This window comes from Scomber scombrus, chromosome 13, assembly GCF_963691925.1.
Source record: "Scomber scombrus chromosome 13, fScoSco1.1, whole genome shotgun sequence".
NCBI classification, from domain to species: domain Eukaryota; kingdom Metazoa; phylum Chordata; class Actinopteri; order Scombriformes; family Scombridae; genus Scomber; species Scomber scombrus.
The window spans coordinates 15,217,315-15,241,611 of NC_084982.1; the positions used below are offsets into that span (position 1 = coordinate 15,217,315).

General features: G+C 39.0%; 1 protein-coding gene across 2 annotated transcripts; it reads right to left on the bottom strand.

Annotated features, from left to right (window-relative positions):
• Positions 1–346: 346 nt before the first annotated feature.
• cobll1b (cordon-bleu WH2 repeat protein-like 1b) lies at positions 347–23,896 on the bottom strand. Of its 2 annotated transcripts, XM_062431486.1 has the most exons (14): positions 23,667–23,896; positions 23,364–23,444; positions 8,435–8,623; positions 7,161–7,365; positions 6,828–7,053; positions 6,634–6,678; positions 6,450–6,544; positions 5,991–6,227; positions 5,740–5,869; positions 3,497–3,719; positions 3,311–3,399; positions 1,761–3,211; positions 964–1,113; positions 347–883 (listed from the first exon to the last, which is right to left on the bottom strand). In XM_062431486.1, the coding sequence occupies exons 1-13, from the start codon at positions 23,705–23,707 to the stop codon at positions 1,000–1,002; spliced, it is 3,126 nt and encodes a 1,041-aa protein (XP_062287470.1). In that variant the 5' UTR covers positions 23,708–23,896; the 3' UTR covers positions 347–883; positions 964–999. The 2 variants fall into 2 exon arrangements, with proteins under 2 accessions (XP_062287470.1, XP_062287471.1); XM_062431487.1 differs by lacking the exons at positions 23,364–23,444; positions 23,667–23,896 and adding an exon at positions 16,477–16,656.
• Between the last annotated feature and the right edge of the window lie 401 nt (positions 23,897–24,297).

Consider the following 24,297-nt stretch of genomic DNA (forward strand, 5'->3'; position numbering starts at 1 on the left):
TCGCACAAACCTTCCTGCTTCGTGTGCAGCTTCATTACCTGTTAAAGTCCTGGAGTAGACTTGCATTGCTTTGCTTACCTTATGCCTCTCAATATGCAGTTTCCCATTGAAGCCTTTCACTCTGGTCATCATATCACTGCTCCTGCGGGGAGTGAACCTGCTTGTTCTCACGTGCAGCACAGGTGCTCTACTGTAACGTGCTTTGCGTCACGTCACGTTTTACCTGGATCTTGCTGAGAACAACAGGCTATATTCAACGGGGTCCAATTTCAGCAGTTTATGCAGGGGGGAAAACTGGCTAAGCTATTAATGTATACACTGAAAGCAATGAGTTTAATGAGGGCAGTTGAAATGATAAAAGCTTTATTCATAACAACACTGCTTGACAAGGACAACAGGTGCACTGTACACGTCAGTGTATTTCTGCATATAGCTTAATCAGAACTCTGTAACTTAAATATAGATTTGATATAAGAAGAATTAAGTACCATAGGTGTGACCTGGTCTGTCCTATACAGTATTCATTAATAAAGACATTTTCTGGATAAAAACCAATAATATTACAACTCTGGAAATCAGTCTAATAATTTATAGAATTGTTCTCATTTACCATTATTATTCACTCACAGCAGTAATGCATTAAATGCAAGATAGTCACCAAACAAAATAAAAGAGAAGCATTAAAATATGCAGGTCAGCCAGGGGTATTACTTAATGACGTGAGAGAATAAACCAAAATACAGCACTTATTAATTATGAAAATACATCATTTTATGTACAATGTTGGAGACAAACAAAAGAGGTAAAACAAAAGACAGTTTCTTCTCCTGTGTCATGGGGTAAAGAGCTCTGGAGAACTCAAAGTAGACAGGATAAGCTCCTCCTGGAAGAGACAAAATAAAGAAAATTCATGCATGTGTTGTGCAAACATTTGTATATTTTTGCTGCCATGCAATTGCTTACAGTAGATGATATATTGTCTTAAGAATAAAGGCACTGCTATGGATTGCTCTCTCCTTCCATTTGAGCAACCTCACTAAAGGCTGGTGTTTCACCCTCTCCTCCCTGCAGAGTTGAGCCTTTGTCACTATCTGTCTCTCTGTTTTCATCTTCCTGTGGTGTTGGAAAGGGGAAACAATGCACGCAATCACTAAAAAGTTACTGTACTAGGCAAAAAGAAAGCAAAACTGCAGTATTTTTTATAGGCATCTCAAAATCTTTAAAACAACTATGAATCCAACAAAAGTAAACACAGGAAAAAATGTCAATATATTTATAAACTGTATATGCAGATCACGGGTGACATCCAATTCTATATTATTTCGACACAGAATTATTTTGCTTCTGCTGACCATCCCTAAAGCTCAGATAGTGATGGGTTATGTGGTATACAACTTTGCTGCTAGATGACACTAAATCTTACACACTGGTCCTTTAAGTTAGCCACCGTCAGCAGAACAGTACATCCAGTATTATAATTTCCTGTCTTTCTTATTTTACTTTTTGAGATTGCCTATAAATTGGAAAAACTGAACAAATGATATACCATAACCTTGTTGATTTATCATTTCTTATTTACAAAGCTCTATACAGTACATGGAATTAAATTTGTGATTTTTTGCAGCAGGTCTGTCACAATATACCCCAGACTGTCACAGGAACTATAACAAACTACTTTGTTAACACAGTTCAGTTCCAGCTGTGTTTTATTAATAATTGCTACGATAAGTATGCTTACATTTGAAGTACTCATGACCCACCTTAAACTTAAATAATCCTTTTGACTCTATGACCGGTGACCGACTTGTAATTGGAGAGAAGGTTGGCGACACAGGTGACTGAGGCAACTTTGGCCCATGAGATAAGGACTGACTTCTTTTTACAGCAGAGGACACTGCCTGGGCGAAGCGGGATGGGGTTATAGGAGAGTAAGGTCTGGGGGCTGCAAAGCTCCTTAATTTCTCCAAGCTTAACCCTAAACTTGGCTCTTTAGATGGTAAACTGCTTTGCCTAGTAACTCGCATGATGGGTACATTCTTGTCATCTTCTTTGTGGCTCAGCTCAACATTAGTGGCCTCTGTCGTCTGGTCTTGCCACTGCAAAGGAGGAGGAAGGGGAGGGGGTGGTAACTTTGCTCTCTCTGCACTTTCTTGAGCCTCTATCTGGCCACAGCCAGGACTGGCACTGAGACTCTTCTCTGCTGCTGAAGTTACATAATGCCCAGGTGTTTTTTTGTGCTTTGCCAAGCGGAAAGAACCAGGCTTGGGTTTAGTTGCGGGTGGAATTTTCATCTCCTTGACCTCTGCTGGTGAGCCTGCTTTAGATGCCCCATTAGACGTGGATGAGATCTTGTCGTCTGCTTTAAGTAAACTTGGTGGTGGTGAGGAATTAATGGATTCAGGTAGACTTCCATTAGCAGTGCCTTGGGTAGTAGTAGTGCTTGTCAGTAACTCTTCCCTGGGTATTTTACAGTGCGGATCACTTTTTTCATTTGAGACTTCTGTCTGTTCCCTGGGTGCTGTGCACTCCTCCAACTGAAGAGAGCCGATGTTAAGTCCCTCTTCTTGAGCTGCAGTAGGTGCCTCCAGTGTCAGTGCAACTTCAAAATATCTCAGTTTCTCCAGAGTTTTCTGGGGCACAATCGTATACGTTGTCATCCCCACCTTGGGGATGTAGTCCCTTGTCAACTCGTTGGAAGGCTTGGGCTTTGGCTCAGAGTCTGTGGCATAAATAGAAGGTGCCTTTATTGCTGCAGGGGTGCATGGTGCTGAGTCTTGGCATGATGAGGTCTCTGAGGTGTGGGATAAGGCATGTTTGAGGTCATTGGGATCCAGCTCCTCAGTCAAAGTGGCCATATCTCTTTTCCCCACTGATTCAAAGGCAGGCGCATTATCTGAGGAAGGAACTTGGTCCATCTGTTGTTGTGGAGGCACAGAGAGCAGTGTAAAATCTGTTTGCACCTGAGCATCCTCTCCAGTGGGGCATGATGTGCTGTTGGCCACTGGGCTCTCCAACCTGCCAGTCTGCTCTCCAAGGGTTTCAGTGTTTGCCTGAGCAGAGGCTTGTGCTTCTGCATCCTGCATTACAGGCTGTGGCAGTGAGGGAGGGAGGCCACTGGGTACAGTAGTGCAATCACTTTTGACACTTTCAGTTGTAGACTCTTCACAGATGGGCAGTTGTCTTACATTTTCAACTTGACATGAATCACTATCTGTATGGAAAAGAGCATTTGTCATGTGAGACAGGTGTGCTGACTTTCTTCTGAGAAGCAAAAACCACAACTTTAACAAATATCAAAATGCAAACCCACTAGTATCTGCCAGTTCAGATGAGTCCATGCCAGCAGTTGTCGTCATATCACTCAGAGCTGCAGAATCATTCACGGTGCTCTGCAGTTGACTGTAAATATCAAGCATGCATAGAGGAATTAAAAGTATTGCTTATACTAAACGTAAAAACATGACTCAGCCTTGAGAAGTCTTACTAGAGTTCGTACTTGCCATCTGAGGATAGATCACAGGACTGATCTTCCCCAACGTCTTCCGTGGACATTGTGCTCAGTATCTCATTGTCTGGGGACGGGGAATGCAATGAAACATCAGCTGACAAGCTGAGGCTGCTGTCCTCTCCCTGGGCATCACTAGCAGTTGCAGACATGACAGATGCAGTCGTCTCCTCTTGTTCCATGATCTCCTCCAGTGTGTTAGCAGCTGCACCACCTGTAAAACAACATCACAGGGATCATCACACATTATCATAGACATTGTAACACCTAAAATGGCATTACAAGTAAAGTGTTGCTAGAGAATCAGTGGACTATCCAACATCACATTAAATCTGTCAAAGGAAATACAGTTGCTCATGTGAAAATAATTGAGACTGGATACTTTTCTTGACAAAAATCCAAATTTTCCACCAAAAGTATGAGAAATTAAGTGTCTGACATATTTATCTCGGTACTCATGGGTAAACATTCACTCTTTCCAATAATAAAAGGTTCTTCTGAGGAATGAATTTCCTTGTAATAATCTTTTACATCTCATTCTCCCTTGTCTGGTTTCTTAATTTAGCACTTCAAGGACGTGCAGCTCAGAGGAGCAGAGAGCAAAAGGAATTTCAAGGCTACTTAAACAAAACTGCAGCTTCTCGCTATTCTCTGCCTATGATGTCAATATCTACTGAGCAGCATTGGGCTGCTAGGGGAAACAACACAGGAAGTTATCTTTCTCTGTAAACGTCAGTGTCTGAAAAATCAAAACCCAAGAGGAAGGAAGGAAATAATGTATACAGCAGACAGCAGTTGTAAAATGTCTGAGATTACACCTTTTTGGTAATGAAATCTGGGTGATATGTTGCTAGTAAAGAGACCATGGGTAGCAAATGAGTGGCAAAATTTCATGATGCAACAGCCCTGTAAAAGCATGTAAAGGAAACCAAAAAAAGAAAGGCACAGAGGCATATAGACAGTTATCAAAAAGGAGAGAAAACAAGAAAGAAAACAATCATTAGAGGGTGTTAGTGGGATTTATAGGACACTGGTTCAACTGTCACACTCTCCTGGTCCTTATAAAAATCCAGATCCTGCTCTGGAAGATGTAATACAAACTGATTACAGTGATGTGGATTGTCAAGAGTCATTGTTTTTTTTTAAGAATGCAATTTCAGTGTTCTGAATACCAAATATAAACTTCCACTCACCTCTGTAATATCAGGGTGGTGGCAGAGGTCTGCATGGCTAGATACAACTCACAGAAAGTGAGAACCCGAACTACTGTATCTCCCTTCTTTATCGCTGCAGTAATGTAAACCAAAGTAAATGCCTGTTTTTGTTTTTAAGACTTTGGTTTGCACTTTAAATATTCTTAGTTTTGCTTTGAGGGGTTTTGTGTACAGGACGGGTGGAAATTCCATTATGGGACAATACAATGAGGGTCAGATGTGTGTGACAATCACAGGAAAGTAAATCCAAAGCAATTTAACAAAACAAAACCGGGGAAAATACCAAGGAATTTAGAGCATTATTGAAGTAATTTGGAATCAAGTAAAAATGTCCTGTTCAATCTTCATGTTTTTGATTTTTAATGAAGATGTTTCACAAATACTGTAATAACTTGGTTTTGACTTGATGGTTTTGATTTGATGACACAAGTCTACATTTTGAAAAAGTTGACAAAACGCAAAAAAGTTTCAGCCAACTAAATCAATACATGTAAAGACAACAGGAAGAGAGCAGACAGAGACAGCAACACAGGCAAAGATGAAGATGAAGTGCTTGAGAACTAAATACATGAGAGAGGCAGTTCAGAGAATATGTTAATAGAGCCAGTGCAGTACAGATTATTATTAATTCACATATGAAGCAGGATCTGCATGGTCAAACATAAAACCTATTTGGATTAATATGTCTCATTCTTCACAGGAAGTCCTAAGAGAGATGTAATACATGTTAAATATGAGCGACTATTAAATAAGGACCACTAGGGGGCACAAGAGTCACATAAAACAAGTATTGTAGAATCAGGCTGCAATGTTTGAAAAGACATACAGTATATAGTATTTGTGCTTGAGGTCAAAGTATATATGCAAAAACATCACACAATGAATACTATTTTACTTCCAATGCAGCAGTAAAATGAAATGTATGACTGAAATAAACACTGCAGCCCTCTGTATGAGTGACCAATGAAACATTTGATTTGAGACACAGATAAATAGACACAAATGTAAACAAAGACAAACCTTGCAAATTTTCATATACAGGATCTGTTTCTTGGACAACAACACTAGGGGATGTAGGGGGTGGAGGAGCCTTGCGTTTGGTTCTCTTCAGTGAAGACTCTGCTGAGGACCCCCGACTTAAACCAGCCATCTACATAATAAGACTTAATTAAGTTATATCATCAATGCAACAAAACACAGAAATCATATGACTGCCATTCTAGCATTACAGCGAAGCAGTCAGAGCTGTGGCAATGTCAGAGTTCACTCACCTGGTCACTGTCCACTTGAGCATTAGGTTCAGAATTGAGTCTCTGGCGAGTGCTAATGTCTGAAGTGCAGCTCTGAGACACAAGGATTGGGGGCTGAGGCGCTCGTCTCTTCTTTGACCCATCAGTGGAGCTTGTGGGTGATTTGAGCGGAGACGAGTTTGAGCTAGTTAAGGCCATGCTGAGTGGTCGAGGCTTGCTCACAAGCACCGGAGAAGCTGGGGCGCTGGCTGTTGTTGCCTTTAAAGAACAAACATCCAATCAGAACATGATAAGAGGACTGTTCCCAAACAACATAGTGCACGTCAACCAATGGGAAACCTAAGTACACAAACCTCCCTCTGAACATTTCAATGTACTTTCTGCTACAGTTACATCTTTGCATGATCTGAATATCAAACCTTAATGCAGTACAGTATGTGCAACAATTAAACATTAACAACAACAAAAATACATGTGTACCTGGTCAGATTTCTTCTTGCTTTTCCTAAACATGCTGAAGAGGCCTTTATTTTCTTTTTCTTTCTGATCTTTATCTTTGCCGGGCGTAACTGCTCCTGGAAAAAACAAATTGTAAGATAAGTCAGATTACTTAAAACATGACAGCTTTGTTGATATAAATCATGCAATTTACAAACTGAACTACCTGAATGACTTGGTGAGGCTGGACACACAGGAGAAGCAGATTGTCCTGCAAAGCGAACAGAACAAGGACAGACAGCAAAGTACAGTAAAACAAACACTTATGGTCGATATTTTAAAACACAAAAATCTCCAGATATACAGAACGGTTTAATCTTTTACTTCATTATTCTATTCATTTATTTATTTTGTACTTACCTTTTGTGTCTCTTGCATAAACCTCCCTTATTGCATAATCATTAAGAGAACTGGACAAGTCCAAAGGGGCCAGTGACTGCATATCTTTCAACAGAATTGTACTCTCTGTGTTAAATTCACATTTCTCACAGATTGCTGGCAAGATTTCAGCCAGGGGAACTCGAGGATTGACTCGTAATATTGTTTTCTGGGTCTTTTTGTAGTTTATCACCATCCGGACAGTTGCCTGGAGAGTACAAAATGTGTCAGTTTGATAAAAATCAGTTTAGTCAACACGAATAGCAAATGGCAGTGTTTATATACAAGCACGTTGTTTCACTCTGCTTCACATACCTCGGGCATTTGAGGACCTGTCTTCTTACTTTTCTCCTCCCCTTTAGGTTTAAGTATGATCTTTTCTGCATCCAAAGTTCCAAGGAGAGCATTAGGTTTGAGCTTGATGTTATTCCTGTTGGCGGTGACCAGTTCTAGGGTGTAACTGGATGGGTTCAGGTGATACTTGGCACAAAGCATCACTAATAAATCCATTAGGGGTTTGCTGAAAGAGAGAGAGAAAACCAAATAATGTATAGAGCATAAGAGTGAAGAAGTGTAGTTAAGTTCCACTTGTATAATAAAAAATAGAACATCGAAATAATTATGAAACTGAGAAAAAAATTGGATTCAATGATAGTTCTGCAATTGGTTTGAGTTAAAGAGACAGCTTATCTGATAGCTTGGCACATTTATTTAAGATAAAAAGTTCAAGTTTAAAGAAGCTGCATAGTATGTGTAGAGCAACTTCACAGTAGTTTACAGTAGCAAAGGTAGACACATGCAGGAAGCTTATGTGAAACTGCTACACCATACTGTTAAAACACAATGCCTTACACTTAATCCTTAAAATAAAGTGTTAACTCTGTTGTGCAGGCACTAAGAACAGGTTTAGAGGAAGGAAAGAAGGTAAAGAATTTGATGCTTAATCCTTTCATAGTGGATTGGTCTCAGCCATTTCTCAACAGGCCAAGGTGCAAAAGGTACCTATGAAAGAATGTTTGTAAACAAAGTGAGAAAGATAATGATATCTTAAGTAAACTCTGTTGATGGAAAGTCTGAGCAGTGTGACCGAGTAGACTCACAGAAGGACACAAAGACCTTGTTCTAAAAAACTTTGACATAGACATATGTTGAAACTGTAAGGTTGTTATGTGTCCATGCTGCATTGTACTGTAGCATGCAATCATAAGATCATCTGTGGAGTTTATGAATAAAAGTTAATTCATTCTTATTCATATCGTATAATAAGAGAACACAAATGAAGAACAGCAACCCATTTTGATCCCAGTAAACACATTAATTAAAACCACAAATTCAGCTACTCCACCTCGCTGACTCAATCCAACTGGAACTGAACTTTATGTGATGACTTAATATGACATCAGTCTTATGATGTAGTGTTTAAATGTTACATTGAAATGCTCAGTCTTAACAAATAGTGTTCTTGTTCAAGCTGCATAACTCCCATTTTGTGCAACTGCATGATTTAAAGATGATTTAGTTTTGAAGTTCACATGTGGTCTTTTGTCACAGAACATAACATTGATTTAGATTCAGTGGTCTAACTGTACCTGCCATGAACCGTGGTCATCTTTTCCACTCCATCGGGCAGAACCACAACTAGAGAGAGGTCTTTATCAATGAGATTCTCCTTCTGGTCCATGGTTAAATGAGGGTTTCCTGGGTACCACTGGGAGAAACCTGCAGAATCTAGCCTCTTTAGTCCTGGCGGAGATGGGGCTTTGCTTTTGGTCGACACCCTGTAGTTGGACAAGACAGTGTAAATTATTCTCACCACTTCAGTATTTAGGGGGAAAAAAATCTTGACTGTTGCTTTGAGGCAGCCACACAAGTAAGTGAACGACACTTATGAGAGGACAGGGGAATGGTTTTCCACTCATGTGCGTGTGTGTGCATTTTTAAAAATGTCATTAAAATGGTTCTTACTATCTATCTGGGACAATAATCTGATTGAAAATCGAAGTGCACCAGATAGCATGAAAGGAATCCTTTCTTCTTCAGGTTTTAGAAAGGCATTACATGAGAGAGCGAGAGAGAAGTCCACTTTGCAAACAAGTCACAAGACAACCAAGTGGACAGATTTACTCATTGAGCCTGAAGAAATGACTGTGAATGGACAGACATGTGAGAGAGGCTCATAATAAGACGCAAGATAGAGATTTCTGCTTCAGTCACTGTAGATGCTGTGTTTAGGTAAGATAGTGTAGTGTATGTTATTTTTAATGGAGCAAAATCACCCGATGCATTAGTAATCATCAGTTGGTACACCTAGTATTTTTATTTGATGGTTATTAACTATGACAAAAACTCTCAGTTTTGAAGTCCGGTTTTGAGTGTTTGTCTAGGCTTAACATCCCTGGAATCGGTTTCAATGTGGGAGAGAGCAGACCTGTGATGGTTACAAAGTATGTCACAAAAAACTAACAAAACAAAAAAGCAAAAGCAACTGAAGGCAAATAATTTTCATATACCACTGATTTCATTCATCCAAAAGATATCCTTTAATCTGGACACCTGCTGTTTGTAAACAAAAGATGATTTGACTTCAACACAGTCATCATTATGACAGTTACTGGTCCAGTGTGTAAGATTTAATTGCATCTAGTGGTGACTTTGCAGATGCCAAATGAATACACCTCCCATCATCCTCCCCTTCCAAGCATGTAGAAGAACCTACTTTGGCAATGAAAAATGCAATAGGTCCTCTTTAGTGCCAGTATTTGGTTTGTCCATTCTGGGCTACTGTAGAAACATGGTGGTGCAACATGGTGACCTCCATGGAAGAGGGCCCCTTCCCTCTGTAGATAAAAAGGGCTCATCCAAATGTAATGAAAACACAACCATTGTTATTTTCATGGGATAATACACCATTTAAAACATTGTTATGAATATTATATTCCATTTCTACCAAGTCTGTTCCTCTAGATGCCACTAAATCTTACACACTGGTCCTTTACATAATGGCTGTAATACATTGTTTTTTGTTACTGTTTGGCTGAAATGAAAAGCTGCAGATGTTATGGTAAGAAACCAAAGTAAACACAAAGTCCCATCAAGTTACCAAAAAGCAAGTTTTTGTACTGCAATGCCGTTAGGTTATTCAGTGAGCCAAGGAATCTGTTACTTCAGAAAGATTCAAGTGTCACTTCATTTAGTCAGCACATAGATAAAGTGTGTTTTTGCAGACCCAATGTCCTGAATTATAGCCTGTAAAGTCTCATGTGGGGGCACAGAGGAATCTGAGCAATGCAAGGTCACAGGCTCTACAGAGGCACGTCTAGCAAGGGATTATTAGTTTTGCTATGGGGCGGCTGTCCTCAAGCATTATGACATGAAAACACACACACACACATGCCCAAGTATCATAGTCTGTAGATATGCCAATCATGAAGTCACTGTACAATATTTGCTAAATGTGTAAACTGGAGTTACATTATGCTGATTGATCAATTAGCACTCTGTTTGCTATGGTTGATAAGCTTACAAACCCCCCTAAACAGATAGCTCCAGAACTCCTTTCCACAGATAAATGCAATTGCTTGCTTTTTCAGTGATACAGTCCATAAGGTTAAATATCAACACAAATCAACAAAACAATAAAAAGACGCAATCCCTAAGACCTCCCAGGAATAACTCAACTGCGATGTCAGAATTTAAAACAGTTGACCAAAAAACCATAGAGGAAACAGTTCAGCATCTAAAACCATCGACATGCTTGCTGTCTTGACACAATGCCATCAGACTTTTTTAAAACTATTGTGAACTCTGTCCAAACAGATTTGCGACAAATAATAAATAGCTCACTTCAATCAGGCACATTTCCTAAACCCCTAAAAGTAGCTGCCATTAAGCCACTCTTAAAAAAGAGAACGCTGGATGCTTCCATGTTAACCAACTACAGACCTATCTCAAATCTTCCTTTTATAGCCAAGATCATTGAGAAAGTGGTTTTTAATCAACTCAGCAATTTCTTGAACTCCAGTGGCCTTTTTGACAAATTTCAATCAGGCTTCCGACCTCACCACAGTACAGAAACAGCTCTTATTAGAGTGTTAAATGACATAAGGTTAAAAACTGACTCAGGCAAGGTGTTAGTTCTGGTCCTGTTGGATCTCAGTGCTGCGTTTGACACTGTGGATCACAGTATACTGTTGAACAGGTTGGAAACTTGGGCAGGACTCAGCGGAACAGTCCTAGAATGGTTCAGGTCCTACTTGGAGGAGCGGAGTTATTTTGTGACCATTGGAAGTTATGAATCCGATCGAGTGGCTATGACATGTGGAGTTCCTCAGGGGTCAGTTCTTGGACCCCTTCTGTTCAGTCTATATATGCTGCCTTTGGGTCAAATTCTGCAGAACTCTAATGTAGACTATCACAGTTATGCAGATGACACGCAGATATACCTAGCACTGTCCCCGGATGACTACAGTCCAATACAGTCATTGTGTCACTGTTTAGAGCAAGTAACAAATTGGATGAACCAACATTTCCTTCAATTAAATCAGGACAAAACTGAGGTAATTGTTTTTGGCAATAAAGAGAAGAGGATTGCTGTCAGTAAACATCTCGAGTCACTCTCTCTAAAAACTAGCGACCAAGTCCGAAACCTTGGCGTGCTGATAGACTCAGATCTGACCTTCAGCAGTCATATCAAATCAATCACCAAAACAGCCTTCTATCAGCTTAAGAACATATCCAGAGTGAAGGGTTTTATGTCTCAAACAGACCAGGAGAAGTTAATTCATGCTTTCATCTCCAGTAGACTAGACTACTGTAACGGTCTTCTGACTGGACTCCCACAAAAAAGCATTAAACAACTGCAGCTCATTCAGAACACTGCAGCCCGAGTTTTGACCAGAACAAAGAGATCAGAGCACATTACTCCAGTTCTAAAGTCTTTACACTGGCTCCCAGTCAGCTATAGAATAGATTTTAAAGTTATGCTACTGGTCTACAAATCACTGAATGGTTTAGGTCCAGAATACATGAATGACATGTTAGTAGAATATAAACCCAGTAGAGCTCTGAGATCTACTGACTCAGGTCAGATAGTGGAGCCCAGAGTTCAGACTAAACATGGTGAAGCAGCTTTTAGCTGTTATGCTGCACACAACTGGAACAAACTACCAGCAGAACTGAAATCAGCCCCAACTGTGAATATTTTTAAATCCAGGTTAAAAACACTTCTCTTCTCCTGTGCTTATGATTGAGCTATTTCAAAGCACTTTAAATTTTAATCTTTCATTTGCACTCTATGTCCTTTTAATGATTTTAAAGCAAATCATTATTTTATGCTGCAATCTTATTTTTAATGCTCTATTATAGTATTTTATTTCTCTCTCTTTCTATGTTTCTGTACTTTGTTTTTATTATTAGTGTGTGTGTGTGTGTGTGTGTGTGTGTGTGTGTGTGTGTGTGTGTGTGTGTGTGTGTGTAGGGGGGGGGGGGGGGGGGTATGTACGTGTTTACTATGATTGGGTTGTGATTTTTTATTTCTCAAATTCCATGTTTGTTTGTTTTTGTTTTTTGTTTTTTTTAATTTCTGTTGAATGTTTGTTTTATGTAAAGCACATTGAGTTGCCACTGTGTATGAAATGCGCTATATAAATAAAACGGCCTTGCCTTGCCTTGCCTTGCCTTGCCTAGAACTGGGAAATATTTATCAATACTATTATGCTCACTTCCTGCACTATCATAATCTCCTGATTTAGCTTACATGTAAAGGGCAGATTCAACATTATCTATTTCATTTGTATCATGGACTAGTAGCTATACATATCACATTTATGAACCACTCTGTTGGTCTGGAGTGGGCTGTGAACATTTTTAGAAAATGACTTGACTGATGGTAAAAGGTAACAACAAGGACTATAGTTTGAAAATAAAATCTCTAAATTTGTGGGATGACTGGATCTGACTGAAAGCAGTGAGTATTTACCAAGCCAGCTGCACCCACAGGCTCAGGTAGTTAATATTTCAGGATGCCAATGCTTGAAGTAGCCACATCTAGCTCAGACCTCCAAGATTTAGGATGTCTTCACTATTTACAATGAACTGTATTTGTCTGATTTGACTTTTTACTTCTCTTAATAAAGAAGTGCTGAAAGGATGCTGAAAACTAGTGTTCACTAATCTTATACTGTCCTGTGACACACTGACCAGTGTTAGTTTTTGACAATGAACAGAGAAAAAGGTTAACCCTTTCAGACAAAGTGGCAGTCAATATAGAAATGTCAGAAAGGTTTTTTTCACACATTATTTTCTGCTGTTCCTGAAACAATTTGATGGCAGGATCTGAAATCATGTGTGTATCAGTCATGCGTTTCAGTTCATCAGTAGTTGGCTGTGAGAATTGAGACACAACAGAAACACTAGAGTTTATGTTTTTTTATCTCTATGCCAACAGCACCAGTGTTAGCCAGGATGATACACGAGTTGTGCAAAAATAGACAACAAAAATATATGGTTTGTTGACTGTTGAACTTTACCCAACATGAACTAGTTAATCCTTGTTTATATTTGGCTTATTTAGCTCATTTAGATGATTCCCAGTTCCTGCAGTGTGAACACATTAAAAAAAGGGGTAGTTCCTGCAACACTTCTAAGAACTATATAGTACAGTAAAAGTTACTCTGGTCTGAAAGTGCCTTACTGTCAGCTTGTTTTGGGGTTCTTTAGGCCTGTAACAGCTCAAAACCAATGAATGATTTAGTTTAAGTGAGGATAATAGGACTTTCCCCATAGCTGCCCCCTCCCTCTGGAAATGTTCAAAATATTAATCAAAACTGCTTTTAATGTGTGATTATTTATTACCTTGTTTTATTAAATGTCTTTTTGTCTTACTTAACGTATCTTTGAGTAAAAATGCTCTATAAATAAAATATATTCTTATTATCAATAAGATTTTTTTTTTAATTCAGTTTTGTAGAGAACGCATTTGATCTGGCTGACTGAAATGGTGAGCACATGCCTCCAACTGCCAGTCATCATTTCCACATAATAAACAACAAAACCTGTTTTAGGGTGATACTGGCTCTCAGACAGAAAACAAAAGAAAAAGAAAAAGCAGCACACTCATTACTTAGAAGCAATATTTTGATTCATAGATCTGCATCCAACATTTCAACCCATATTGCCAGATTTTGTACTTGTATTTAAAGACTTAGTTCTCATGCTTGAGAAGATAATAGTTATCATGTACAATTGTGGGGTTTAATTCCAGCCTTAAAGTTCTCTTTAATAAAAACATGCCAGGATTACCAACAAAAATTACGGTACTCCCTTTAACTGTTATCTGTTCTGAATTTCATTCAGGATCATCAACTTTTTTCCTAAAAAGCAAAGCGATGCCATGATTGCAACGATATTTGCTGTTGACAAAACGTCCACTTCACATAATATTGCATAATGTAACAGGTTGATTGCCATAATAATGTTAATAATAACATTAGGAAAGCATGTAGATATTTCTCAGACCAAAAATCATTTTGAATTTGTTTATTCCATGTGCTGTTTGGTAGTGCCAACTTGGGGGCAAACACAACATGTTTAGCCCCCACAGTAGTCAAAAAACAGCTTGTCAATATGTTGTTCATTTTGTCCAGTACCTATAGTGGGTTGTAGAAGGTCTGAGAATAATATTGTTGTGTTGGAAAGTCATACTTCTCACCCCAACTGGACAGTTTAGGAAGATGCAAAGCAGTAAGGGAGTTTTGGATGAACAATAATATGCAGATCACACCCAGTGTTGGTGTGGGAACATCAAATATTATTACAAATGCCATAAATTCCCTATACATACAGTACATCAACGGAGTAGCTAAAACAGACATTCACACTGTGGTCTCTACTGGGTACAAAGTCCTGATTTCATGGTCACGGCTGTGGAGTAGACTGGCAATGGGATTAGAATTCTTTAACACTATGTCTACACTTCTTTTTCTCTACACATTTTACAACTGTTCTAAAACTAGGCCTTATTGACACTGCAAATACCCGGATAGAAGTAATTAATAAATTAGCATGGAAAAAATACACAATACCTCAGATTCAGGGTCTGTCCAGTTTATACAGCTGTGTCATCAGCAATTTTATCAAGACACCTCGAGCAGGTGACAGACATGAAGACACAGGCACAGTTTTGTTTTTGCCATCCAGGGCAGTGTTTTTTCAGAAGCCCAGGATGTGTTGCTGAATGAGATGAGACGTGTTGAAGCTTGACTGTGCTGATGCCTCATTCACAGGGTTTCCCAGGGAGGTCTGACACTCACAAACAAGCCCATTCAATACCACTGAACATACTTGAGAGACATGATCATAGACTACCAGGAAAAGACAGGCTTGTCATGATTGTGCCATCTAATACGTTTCATTATACAACTGTCTTGTAAACTTCAGTAATGCAAGAAAAATTTGACTCAGAAACAAATACTGTACAAGTACTGTGATGAATAAATACTGCATGCTATGATGTTGTATTCAACAAACCATCTATGTTTAAGTGCAGCCATCAATTAATTTCCAATTTGAATATGTGAAACAGCTCAAACTGATGTCTGATGTTCTGCCTCATACCTGAGGTAAAGAATGCAGAATGCTAAGACTTCAAAATATACAGTACACATTTCTACAGAAAAACCTCAACAATATAAATAAACATGAAAGGGCTTTGCACAATATCTAGAAGCTGCTTCTTATATAAAAGAACATCTTCAAATGCTTTTGTGCTTATGTTATGTGTGACAAAGACAGACTGGCAGTGATAGAAAAAGAAAGGTTGAAGAATGGTCAAAATGCATATTTATCTACTGTAATCAGTAACAGTAAACAAAAAAAGTAATCATAATTTCAGCAGGAGTCAACCAGTTGAACAAAGGTATATCAAAGTCCCTACATACCATTACACTCTGTTTTAGCTTGCATGACTTTTACCAGAAATATCACATTTATGCAAATTTACATCCAATAAATGAAGATCCCTTCAGGCAAATCTTAAATCAAACAGGTAGGAGCAGCACAAAGAAGAAACCAGACCAAAGCATTAGTAGAAATGTAATTTTCCTTTGAGGTTTCTGAAGAAGGTGAAGGATTAGCAAAAATGCCTACTGTGGTATGTTAGCAGCTGCTGAGCAGGATGGTCCCTTGGGGAATAGTGGGTTGATGTACAAAGAAGATTTCTATTTTTTTTTAAAGGGCCTTTCTGCTCGGTCACATTTTCTGAAAAACACCCCAGTTATTTTAAGTAACAAGAGAACAATTCAATGCTCCAATGACCAAAACATCCCCAGAACTCTAGATTACCAGCAAGTCAACAATATTGTGCAGGCTCAAACATGTCACACTGTGCGGCAAGTACAACGCACCCTCCACTTCGAGTCAAAACACAGTTAACCATCTGAGTTCAAACATTTAGTGCACAAATATATTTAAAGTTTCTGTCCAGCGCTTCAAGAGAAAGTCTGTGACAGCATGGCTTTGCTGTAAAGATACAATTATTGACAAAACAAGGAGAATAAAGCAGAAATTTGGAGAGCAGGTGTGACAGACCTGCTTTTCCTCTCAGCTTGCCAACATTTAATTCCACGCTCCTTACCTCTTTGCTTAAGGTTGTGTTTGCTCAAATAATTTCCATTGTGTTGTGTATCTCCCATGAGTAGTCTGACAGATTAAACTCTATCAGTATAGCCTCAAAGGGCCCACCTTAAATGCCACGCCCCAATCTGTGACATCAGACATCTGTCTCCTCTACCCTTGCACCAAAGCTCCAGTGCGTCGTGTGTCAGTGGCACTCCCCACGCGGCCGTGAGCCGCACAGTAAGCAGCTTTGCCTCTTTGTGCAGACATGAAACCTGTGGGTGGGGCCAGTGGAGCAACAGAGCAGTGAGGTGCACTGCAGCACGTGGGCTCACATTGCTAACTCAGGATTTAGCATAGGGTCAATATGTTGGATTACCATGATACAGTATGCGTTATCATGTACAATGAATGAGCCTTAACTCTAATCATGCCAGAAATGATTTAATTATCAGAGCAATAGAAGAAACTATTGGACTCAAACAGAATCTTCCTAACTCCCTAACTTAATCAGGTAGTTCTCCTGTGTTTGTTTTTCAATATAGAATCCACTGCCAACTTTTCAGCCACACCTTACTTCTTCTAAAACTGACTCACTCTAAAATCTTGTCGGTTGAGTGTTATGAGAACGATAGTTATTCTGGCAAACCAAAGTTTAGAACAACATATTCTCCTCACAGTTAGCAGTTTCTCTATGTACTGTTAATACTGGTATGCCTTTCATTTAGATTGTGACCATTTCATTGTTTTTCCTCACTTTAAGAATGCAGAAACTCGCCTAATGTTATATCATTTTAGGTGACATATAACTTCAACAGAACTAAAATGTGAAGAGCTGTGACTAACACAATATTCCAAAGTCAACGGACATATCCCTGACAGACAGATGGGTAGTATTGTGAGTAAAAGCAGTCAAAAGTGACTGTCAGCACCTTGCACTTAACAGATCCAGCCAGACAAAGCACTGCCTCAGCACGATTTTTTTCAGATGTTTTCATTGTTAATCTAATCAGCACTTCAGGATTGGTTCAATTAAAAAGCATTTACAATTTATTTTTAGCTTTATTTATTTGTGTAGGAACAGACGCCTTCCTTTCTCAGATTCACACAAAAGGTTTGCAAAAAAAGCAGGAAGCTGTAACTTTGCCATCTAGTGGCATTAGTAGCCTGTTATTACTTTTGTGTATTATAAATCATTTAATGAACCCTATGACTTACTGTGTAAATTTTGAAGTATGTCAAATCTATGGCTTTGTTTGGTTAAGTGTGCAGTGTGAAGTCTGGCACAGAAGCAATACATTTGACTTTCCATTATGAAATAAGTGGTCATTGCCTTGCTTTTTTATCAGCAGCCCTACACTCTCACTTAGGAATGTGTGGTTCATTCTACATACAGCACCACCAAATGCTATCAGATGATAAGGAGGTTAAGTGGTGAATGGAGATGTTCGTCCTCAAAGGGGTGGAGCTAAGGAGCTACACAGAAGGGGGTTGGTCCCAGAGGAAAGACAAAACACAGGGCCAGAGCCACAGCTGGTAATTTGGTGAGAGGTCACTCACAGTAAACACAAGCTTTTTAAAGAAGGTCTGGAAAGGCCATTACTTAATAAAATGTGTGGGGCGGAAAGAGATTAGGGGGAAAAGGAGCACAGGGACCCTATGAGAATTTCCTATGAGTATCATTTTTCCCACCCTATTTCCCAGCACAGTAAAACTCAAACTCTCAGGACGCACTTAACACTATTATAAAGAATTCTGAGAGATATTTAAGGATCAACCTTGTCACATTATTAGCTTTTCAATGCAGTATGTAATATCCGTTTGTCATGATCCACCTCATTTTCATTCAGTGTTATTGCTCTCTGTGGTGCTCACTCTTGCACATTTGTATGTTGTGCGGTGCCTAATACCACAGCAGAGGCAGTGTAAGCTAGCGGGTCAGTATGTCTGCCAGCCAGTTGAGTAATGAGATTTGAGATTATACTGTACATGGTGATCTCTCAGTTCCCTTTACAATGCCCCAAGCAGCGAGTGTGTGAACTGGGCTCTGTAACAGTACATTACCCTCACCTTATCTCAGTGTATTTTCAGACTAAACATTGCCTTGAAGTAATCTCATGGTTCTTGCACAGAAAATATGTGTGATAAGGACACATATGAAAAGAACATGTGTATTTCAGTTTCTGTTTATGCACAAATTTTATTTCAATTTACTAAAGCTGTCAAGAGGTTAACGTCTTGTTGTTTGGGGTTGCAGGCATATGCTTCCAGATACACAGCCTGTGGAGCATGTACAGAAAAGAAAAGGTAATTATCATTCTAAACTCTGGTGATGTGACCACAGTAGTGCCTTTTTTTTAAAGTTAGACCAACATTTAAATAAAATACCTTGATGAAGAGAGACAGCTCCCCCTTGAGTCATAATTATAACTCTCACACTGTGTCCTTTCATCTGAAACAATGCAGCATTGTCTACAATGGGGCATCTTTCAAAGAGCACACCAGCATGCTTTTTTGTCCTTTGCTTATCACGTGAACTGAGAGTGCACACAGTGAATATTTACTTAAACAGGCAAATGATCGTATTTACTTATTCACTTACTATTGCTAATAGTGAGAACAGAATACTGCACATACACCTCGAGGACTGGAACATCGGAAAAAAAAAAAAAACACCCCCACTTATTTTCATCTTAAAATAACAAGGGTTACACCCATATCTCATGTATGCTGACTATGCAAACCCAAGACAAGAACAATAACAATTGCCCTAATTTTTTTAAAGCATGGTTGAGGGAGGAACATTTCACAAATTCTGTTAAACTAATGCAGTGCCTATTTAAAGCATGCCTGTTTGGAATGGTCCAATTGCTTGGCCTCCGGCTGCTACCTCAATGCACAGATAAATGAATAAGAGTTGATGTGAGGTGTAAATGATCATATTCTATTGTACACAGACGATACAAATAATAGGTTAAGTACTCTAATAATGAATACATGCTCTTTTCTCATTTCAAGAAAAATAATAACCATGTACCTGAACGCCCCCTGTGTAGTCACTCACTGCTGATTTCAGAGTGTCCATTCTTGATTAAAAAGTCTGTCTTCACTGTATATTTTTCTCTCTTTAGACCACTTTTCTCTTACTTGTGTCAGGCCTCGTCTATGGTCTCTCTTTGACATGCAGGAGTCAGTTGACAGAGCTCTGGAGTTCCACACACCTCCCCTGCAAAGTGGAGCAGCTCACTGATTGCTGATGTAATTAAAGGTTATTAATATTAAACATATTGCATGTCCAAATTGCACCTAATTCGACACGGGGCTCCCTGTTTCCCAGCAATGCAATCGCCAAGTGTGGAGATGATCGGATGAACAGTTCAAGAGGACAAAGATACATGCATACCTACAAACAGACAGAGATTCCTTGCTTTATATAGAGATATGTTCTTGTGTTTCACTATATGTCTCCAGCATGAACTGAATTCTGAAGGTTTTCAACCAAATGCAGCCCCTCATAGGCATGCTACATAATGAAGTACAGCTGAAACAGAAAAAGAGCAGATCTTTGACACCAAGTGGCTTTTGCTAATTGTCAGTGTAGAAATCCTCATTGCAACAGCTGGCTGCTGTTTGTTGTGTCATGCCATGGTCCATTAACTTGCTACACAGAATATTAGGAAATGATAAGGCAACACATTACAAGTCTGATATTATGCCAGATTCAACAAAGCCAATGTCTATATGCACAAAGATCTAGGTGAGTTCAGCACTGTGAACATATTCACACACATAGTGCAATCTAGAGAATCATTTCAAGGTGTGCAGTTCTGGGTTCCTCATTTTATGCCTGTCTATTTCTGTTCAGCTGTATGATTTGTCATTCGCTGAGTAACTGCTACACAGTATATAAAGTATATAAAATGTCTATAAAATCTATAAAATGTCCATACAATTTTGATAATGAAAATAACAAGAAAAAGGAGCCAATTATTATTTCGTAGAGCTCATGGTGACATCTTTAAAAGTCTTATTTTGTCCAATTAACAATCCAAGCTCCAAATGTAGGATACAGAAAAGCATGAAATCATCACATTTAAGATGCTGCGAACAGCAGATGATACTAAAACTATTATTTGACTATCAAAATTGTTGCCAATTAATTTTCTGTTGATGGCTTAATTGATTTATTGACTAATCGTTGCAGTTCTACTAGACAACAAGCTATTGTTAAACAAATCATTAGCAAACCCAACCAATCCCAGGCAGACCGGACTCGGCCTTCTCTGTTATATCTCATCGAAACAAAACAAACTGATAATGAGGGTCAAACAAATTCAGAGAAATTGACTCCTTTGTCACATAAAAATGTCTGAATGTTATTGGAGATAAGTAACAGTTCCTGTTGGCAGCACACAAAGAACTAATTCACACAGGATGAGAGTGGGAGGCATCTAACTGTTATGATCTGGAAGAGTGTGTTATAGAAACAAAGAGGGACCAAGACTTCAGCCAGTGTCCACGCAGGATTCGTGCAGCAAATCTGTTTAAAACAGCTGCTTTGCACAATAACAGTATTATATAAATGCAAAATGAAAGTGTGTACTTTAGAGATAAAAAGAAAAATTAGTTGTAATAACCAACAAACTGTGTTTCATAACGCACATAATTGTCCGGTGAGAAGTATTCACTGGTATTTACGGTCAATGCGTTGGCTTCAGTGCGGTGACAAAGACGACCCATTATTCCCTTTTCCCTGGATCTTAGCCATTTTGTCTGTTTTAGCCCTTTGAGGCAGAAAGCATCCATCAGATGAAACATCCCAGTATTCAAAGACACACCAGTTTATTCCCAGGGCAAGACTTCATGCCGTTTTCTCTCTTTCTTACATCAAGTGGGTGGGTATCTTTGAATGACATCCTTTATCTTGCTTTTGAGTGCAGAACATCTGAGTGGGCTCTCTGAGGGCAGCATGCTGTATAGCCAATTATATATGTTCTTGAATGAAGACAGCCTTGTTATCCCTAGCTGTAAGTAAGTAGCTGTGAAAACAAGTTACTGTCACTGTGTTTTATCTAAACGTGCCCACTCGCTTAGTTTGACCAAGTCATTCTTGCCATAATTTTCATCTCTGCACTCATGTGAGCAGCTGTGCCCTTGGACGGACTGCCAGCATGTCTGGAAACAGCTGTGGGGATTCACAATACCTTAACTAATTCCACATTCTGCCCTGAGGAAAGCCAGCCATGTGAGATCATGGTTTAAGGTGTGTCCAATCAACAAGTCCAGCTCCAAGCAGTGCACTGTTAGATTGAGTATAGATGAATAATTATGCCACTTTGAGATATAGAGTTATTATGAATCTGTTTCTGGTTAGTTAAGCTTCCAAAAAGATTCATGCTTTTGGTGAATTAATTTTTAAAAAGTGTGGTGAAATTGATTTTCAGCTGAACATAAACAAATACAGAAAGAAAGAAAACCTGTGTCTTTAATTTTGTTGAGACTAACTCACGTTAAATAATATGTGTGTGGACGTGTGCAAGCAACATCTGTGTTTGGAGAACAGCCAACCAAATGATTCTGGCTGGGTCAGTAGTCGGGTAACAAATGTAGCATAGCTTTTTGGAGGGAGGGGGGTCACATGAAACCTTAACATATGACTGCTTTTAAACCTCAAGTGGCTGGATTTTCAGAAGCAGTGGTTTATTGGCTCCAAATATAAGAAGCCACAAATAAGATAGAGAACATGTGCCTTCCCCCGACACTCCGACAACTTATAGAAGAAGGTGGTTTACTTTTCCAAATAATAGTCAAACCACAGAGAGATTTAGGTAGTCTGCAGCTCTCCATTGCCAAGGAGAGTGGCTGTGCTCCCAGATTACACAATATAATACTTGGGAAATATGAATACAAGAATACAAATCAAATCAGTTTTTTTTTTTCTAGTTAACTGTATATGATGTGCTGGAATGCTATTTTTTTTACAAATGGGAAATTATAGTCCTGTATGCAGGGAAGGACTGGAAACTCTGCATAGCTCCAGTTTCATGGAATACTGGCTTTGAAACTGCATGGATAGCTATCAAGGCTTCATATTCTCCATCTCACCTCTAATTTAAATCTCAAAAACTCGGCAGATCGCCTCTGAATGCCAAAGGAGTGAGTAGTGACTGTACCAAGAAAGAAAAAAAAGGTCTGGAAACTCACTCCCCCCTTTTTAATGATTCCAACCACTGGAATACAAGCGGCTGACATCATCTCCAGGTCCCTGAATCCAAAACTGATGGTAAATTCCACCATGTCACATATCCACAGCACTTTAACAGTGATTTTCTTTAAATTATTGGACACAACCAATCAGTATCTTATAAAATATCAATTTCAAGCAAAGCTGAAGTGCAAGATTTCCACAAGAAAAAACAATCATCTGACTCATCACAGAGTCAGAGGAGGCACAATGTTTTGCCTTCAAAATACTTCCCATGACCTCAACATATGGTCAAGGCAATTTCTCAGTAAAGCTCTGAGAGCAGGAAATGAGGCAAGTTCAAAGGTTGAAACGTCTGCAACAACTGTGAGTTCGCTGAGATGTACTGAAAGGAATGTGAGTTGAAAGTTGGTTATACAGAGGCTTTTTTTTTTCTTTTTACAAAGGTGGCATTATTCTCATGCCTTCAACAGTTGCACAATGGTAAAAAGCTTGAAGGATTTATTTTTATTTTTCATGCTTTATCTGTTTTATAACTCTTTTTTCCAAACAGCAATATCAAAACCATGGAGATTTGGCTCAGAAAAATAATATTGCGGTGAGGAGAAAAAAAGGACACGTGGATTTTTTTACGTCATTGGCCAATAAAATACACAGATATGACAGCTGATATTTCCAATGACAGTGAAGAGCCTACATACCTCATACCCGAGCTCCGTGGATGGGGCTGTGATCCGTCATCATCCATGACTAAACTCATTGGTGTAACAAAATCCTTCGGACTAGTCAAACACAAACAAAAAACACAATTCATCTTTTTGTCATCAGCTTACATACTAAATGCTTCATTCTAACCTGCTCCTTTGAAGTGATGCAAAGAGGCAAATACTGAAATATGGGCGAATCCCACATGAGGTCATCAGTTTTTCAGTCTTACGAACCGTTTTCCCCTGCATTTTGCTGATAGAACTGACGAAAAACACTATTTACAAATCATGTCTTACCATAAATGCAGTTGGTTTCCCAAGCAGTTGTCAACTTCCATCGGTCTTCAAAGAGATAACGTTAGTAGTAGACTGCTAGAAACAGATTTTGTTTGGATAAACCATCCATAATTTCGCTGTGAAGTTCGGCGTTGTGTGCGTTTTTACACAAATCATTCCAGTGGTAAACCTTCTTCGATCCCTTCTTAATATGACATATCTATATAATTTCCGTCCTTACATCGTACACAGCTGTGCCAACTTTTCTCCGCACATCCGAGACGCTGCATGACTCGCAACACTGAGCTGTAAAAGTGGGGCGGACTCTCCAGTTTACCTTCCGTTCATCCTGATGGGGTGTTTTGAATAGCGGCGTGGGGCCTGCGTTTTGGTTACAACTTGGTAAGAAACACACAAAGATAAAGCCCAGCGCAGTCAGGCCTTGAAAAACAATTCAATAAAATCCATTGATTTAGTGTTAGGCTATACTTAATACACCAACATGACATCTGTGTTGTTGTTTTCTGCTTCCTTTTAATAACTGCTTTGTTTCTCTACAGTGACATCGCGTGGCTGCTTTTATAAACGACCAATTCCCCATCTGTAGGGTACAAATAATCCAGAATATCCTAAACATTAAAACAGACTATTC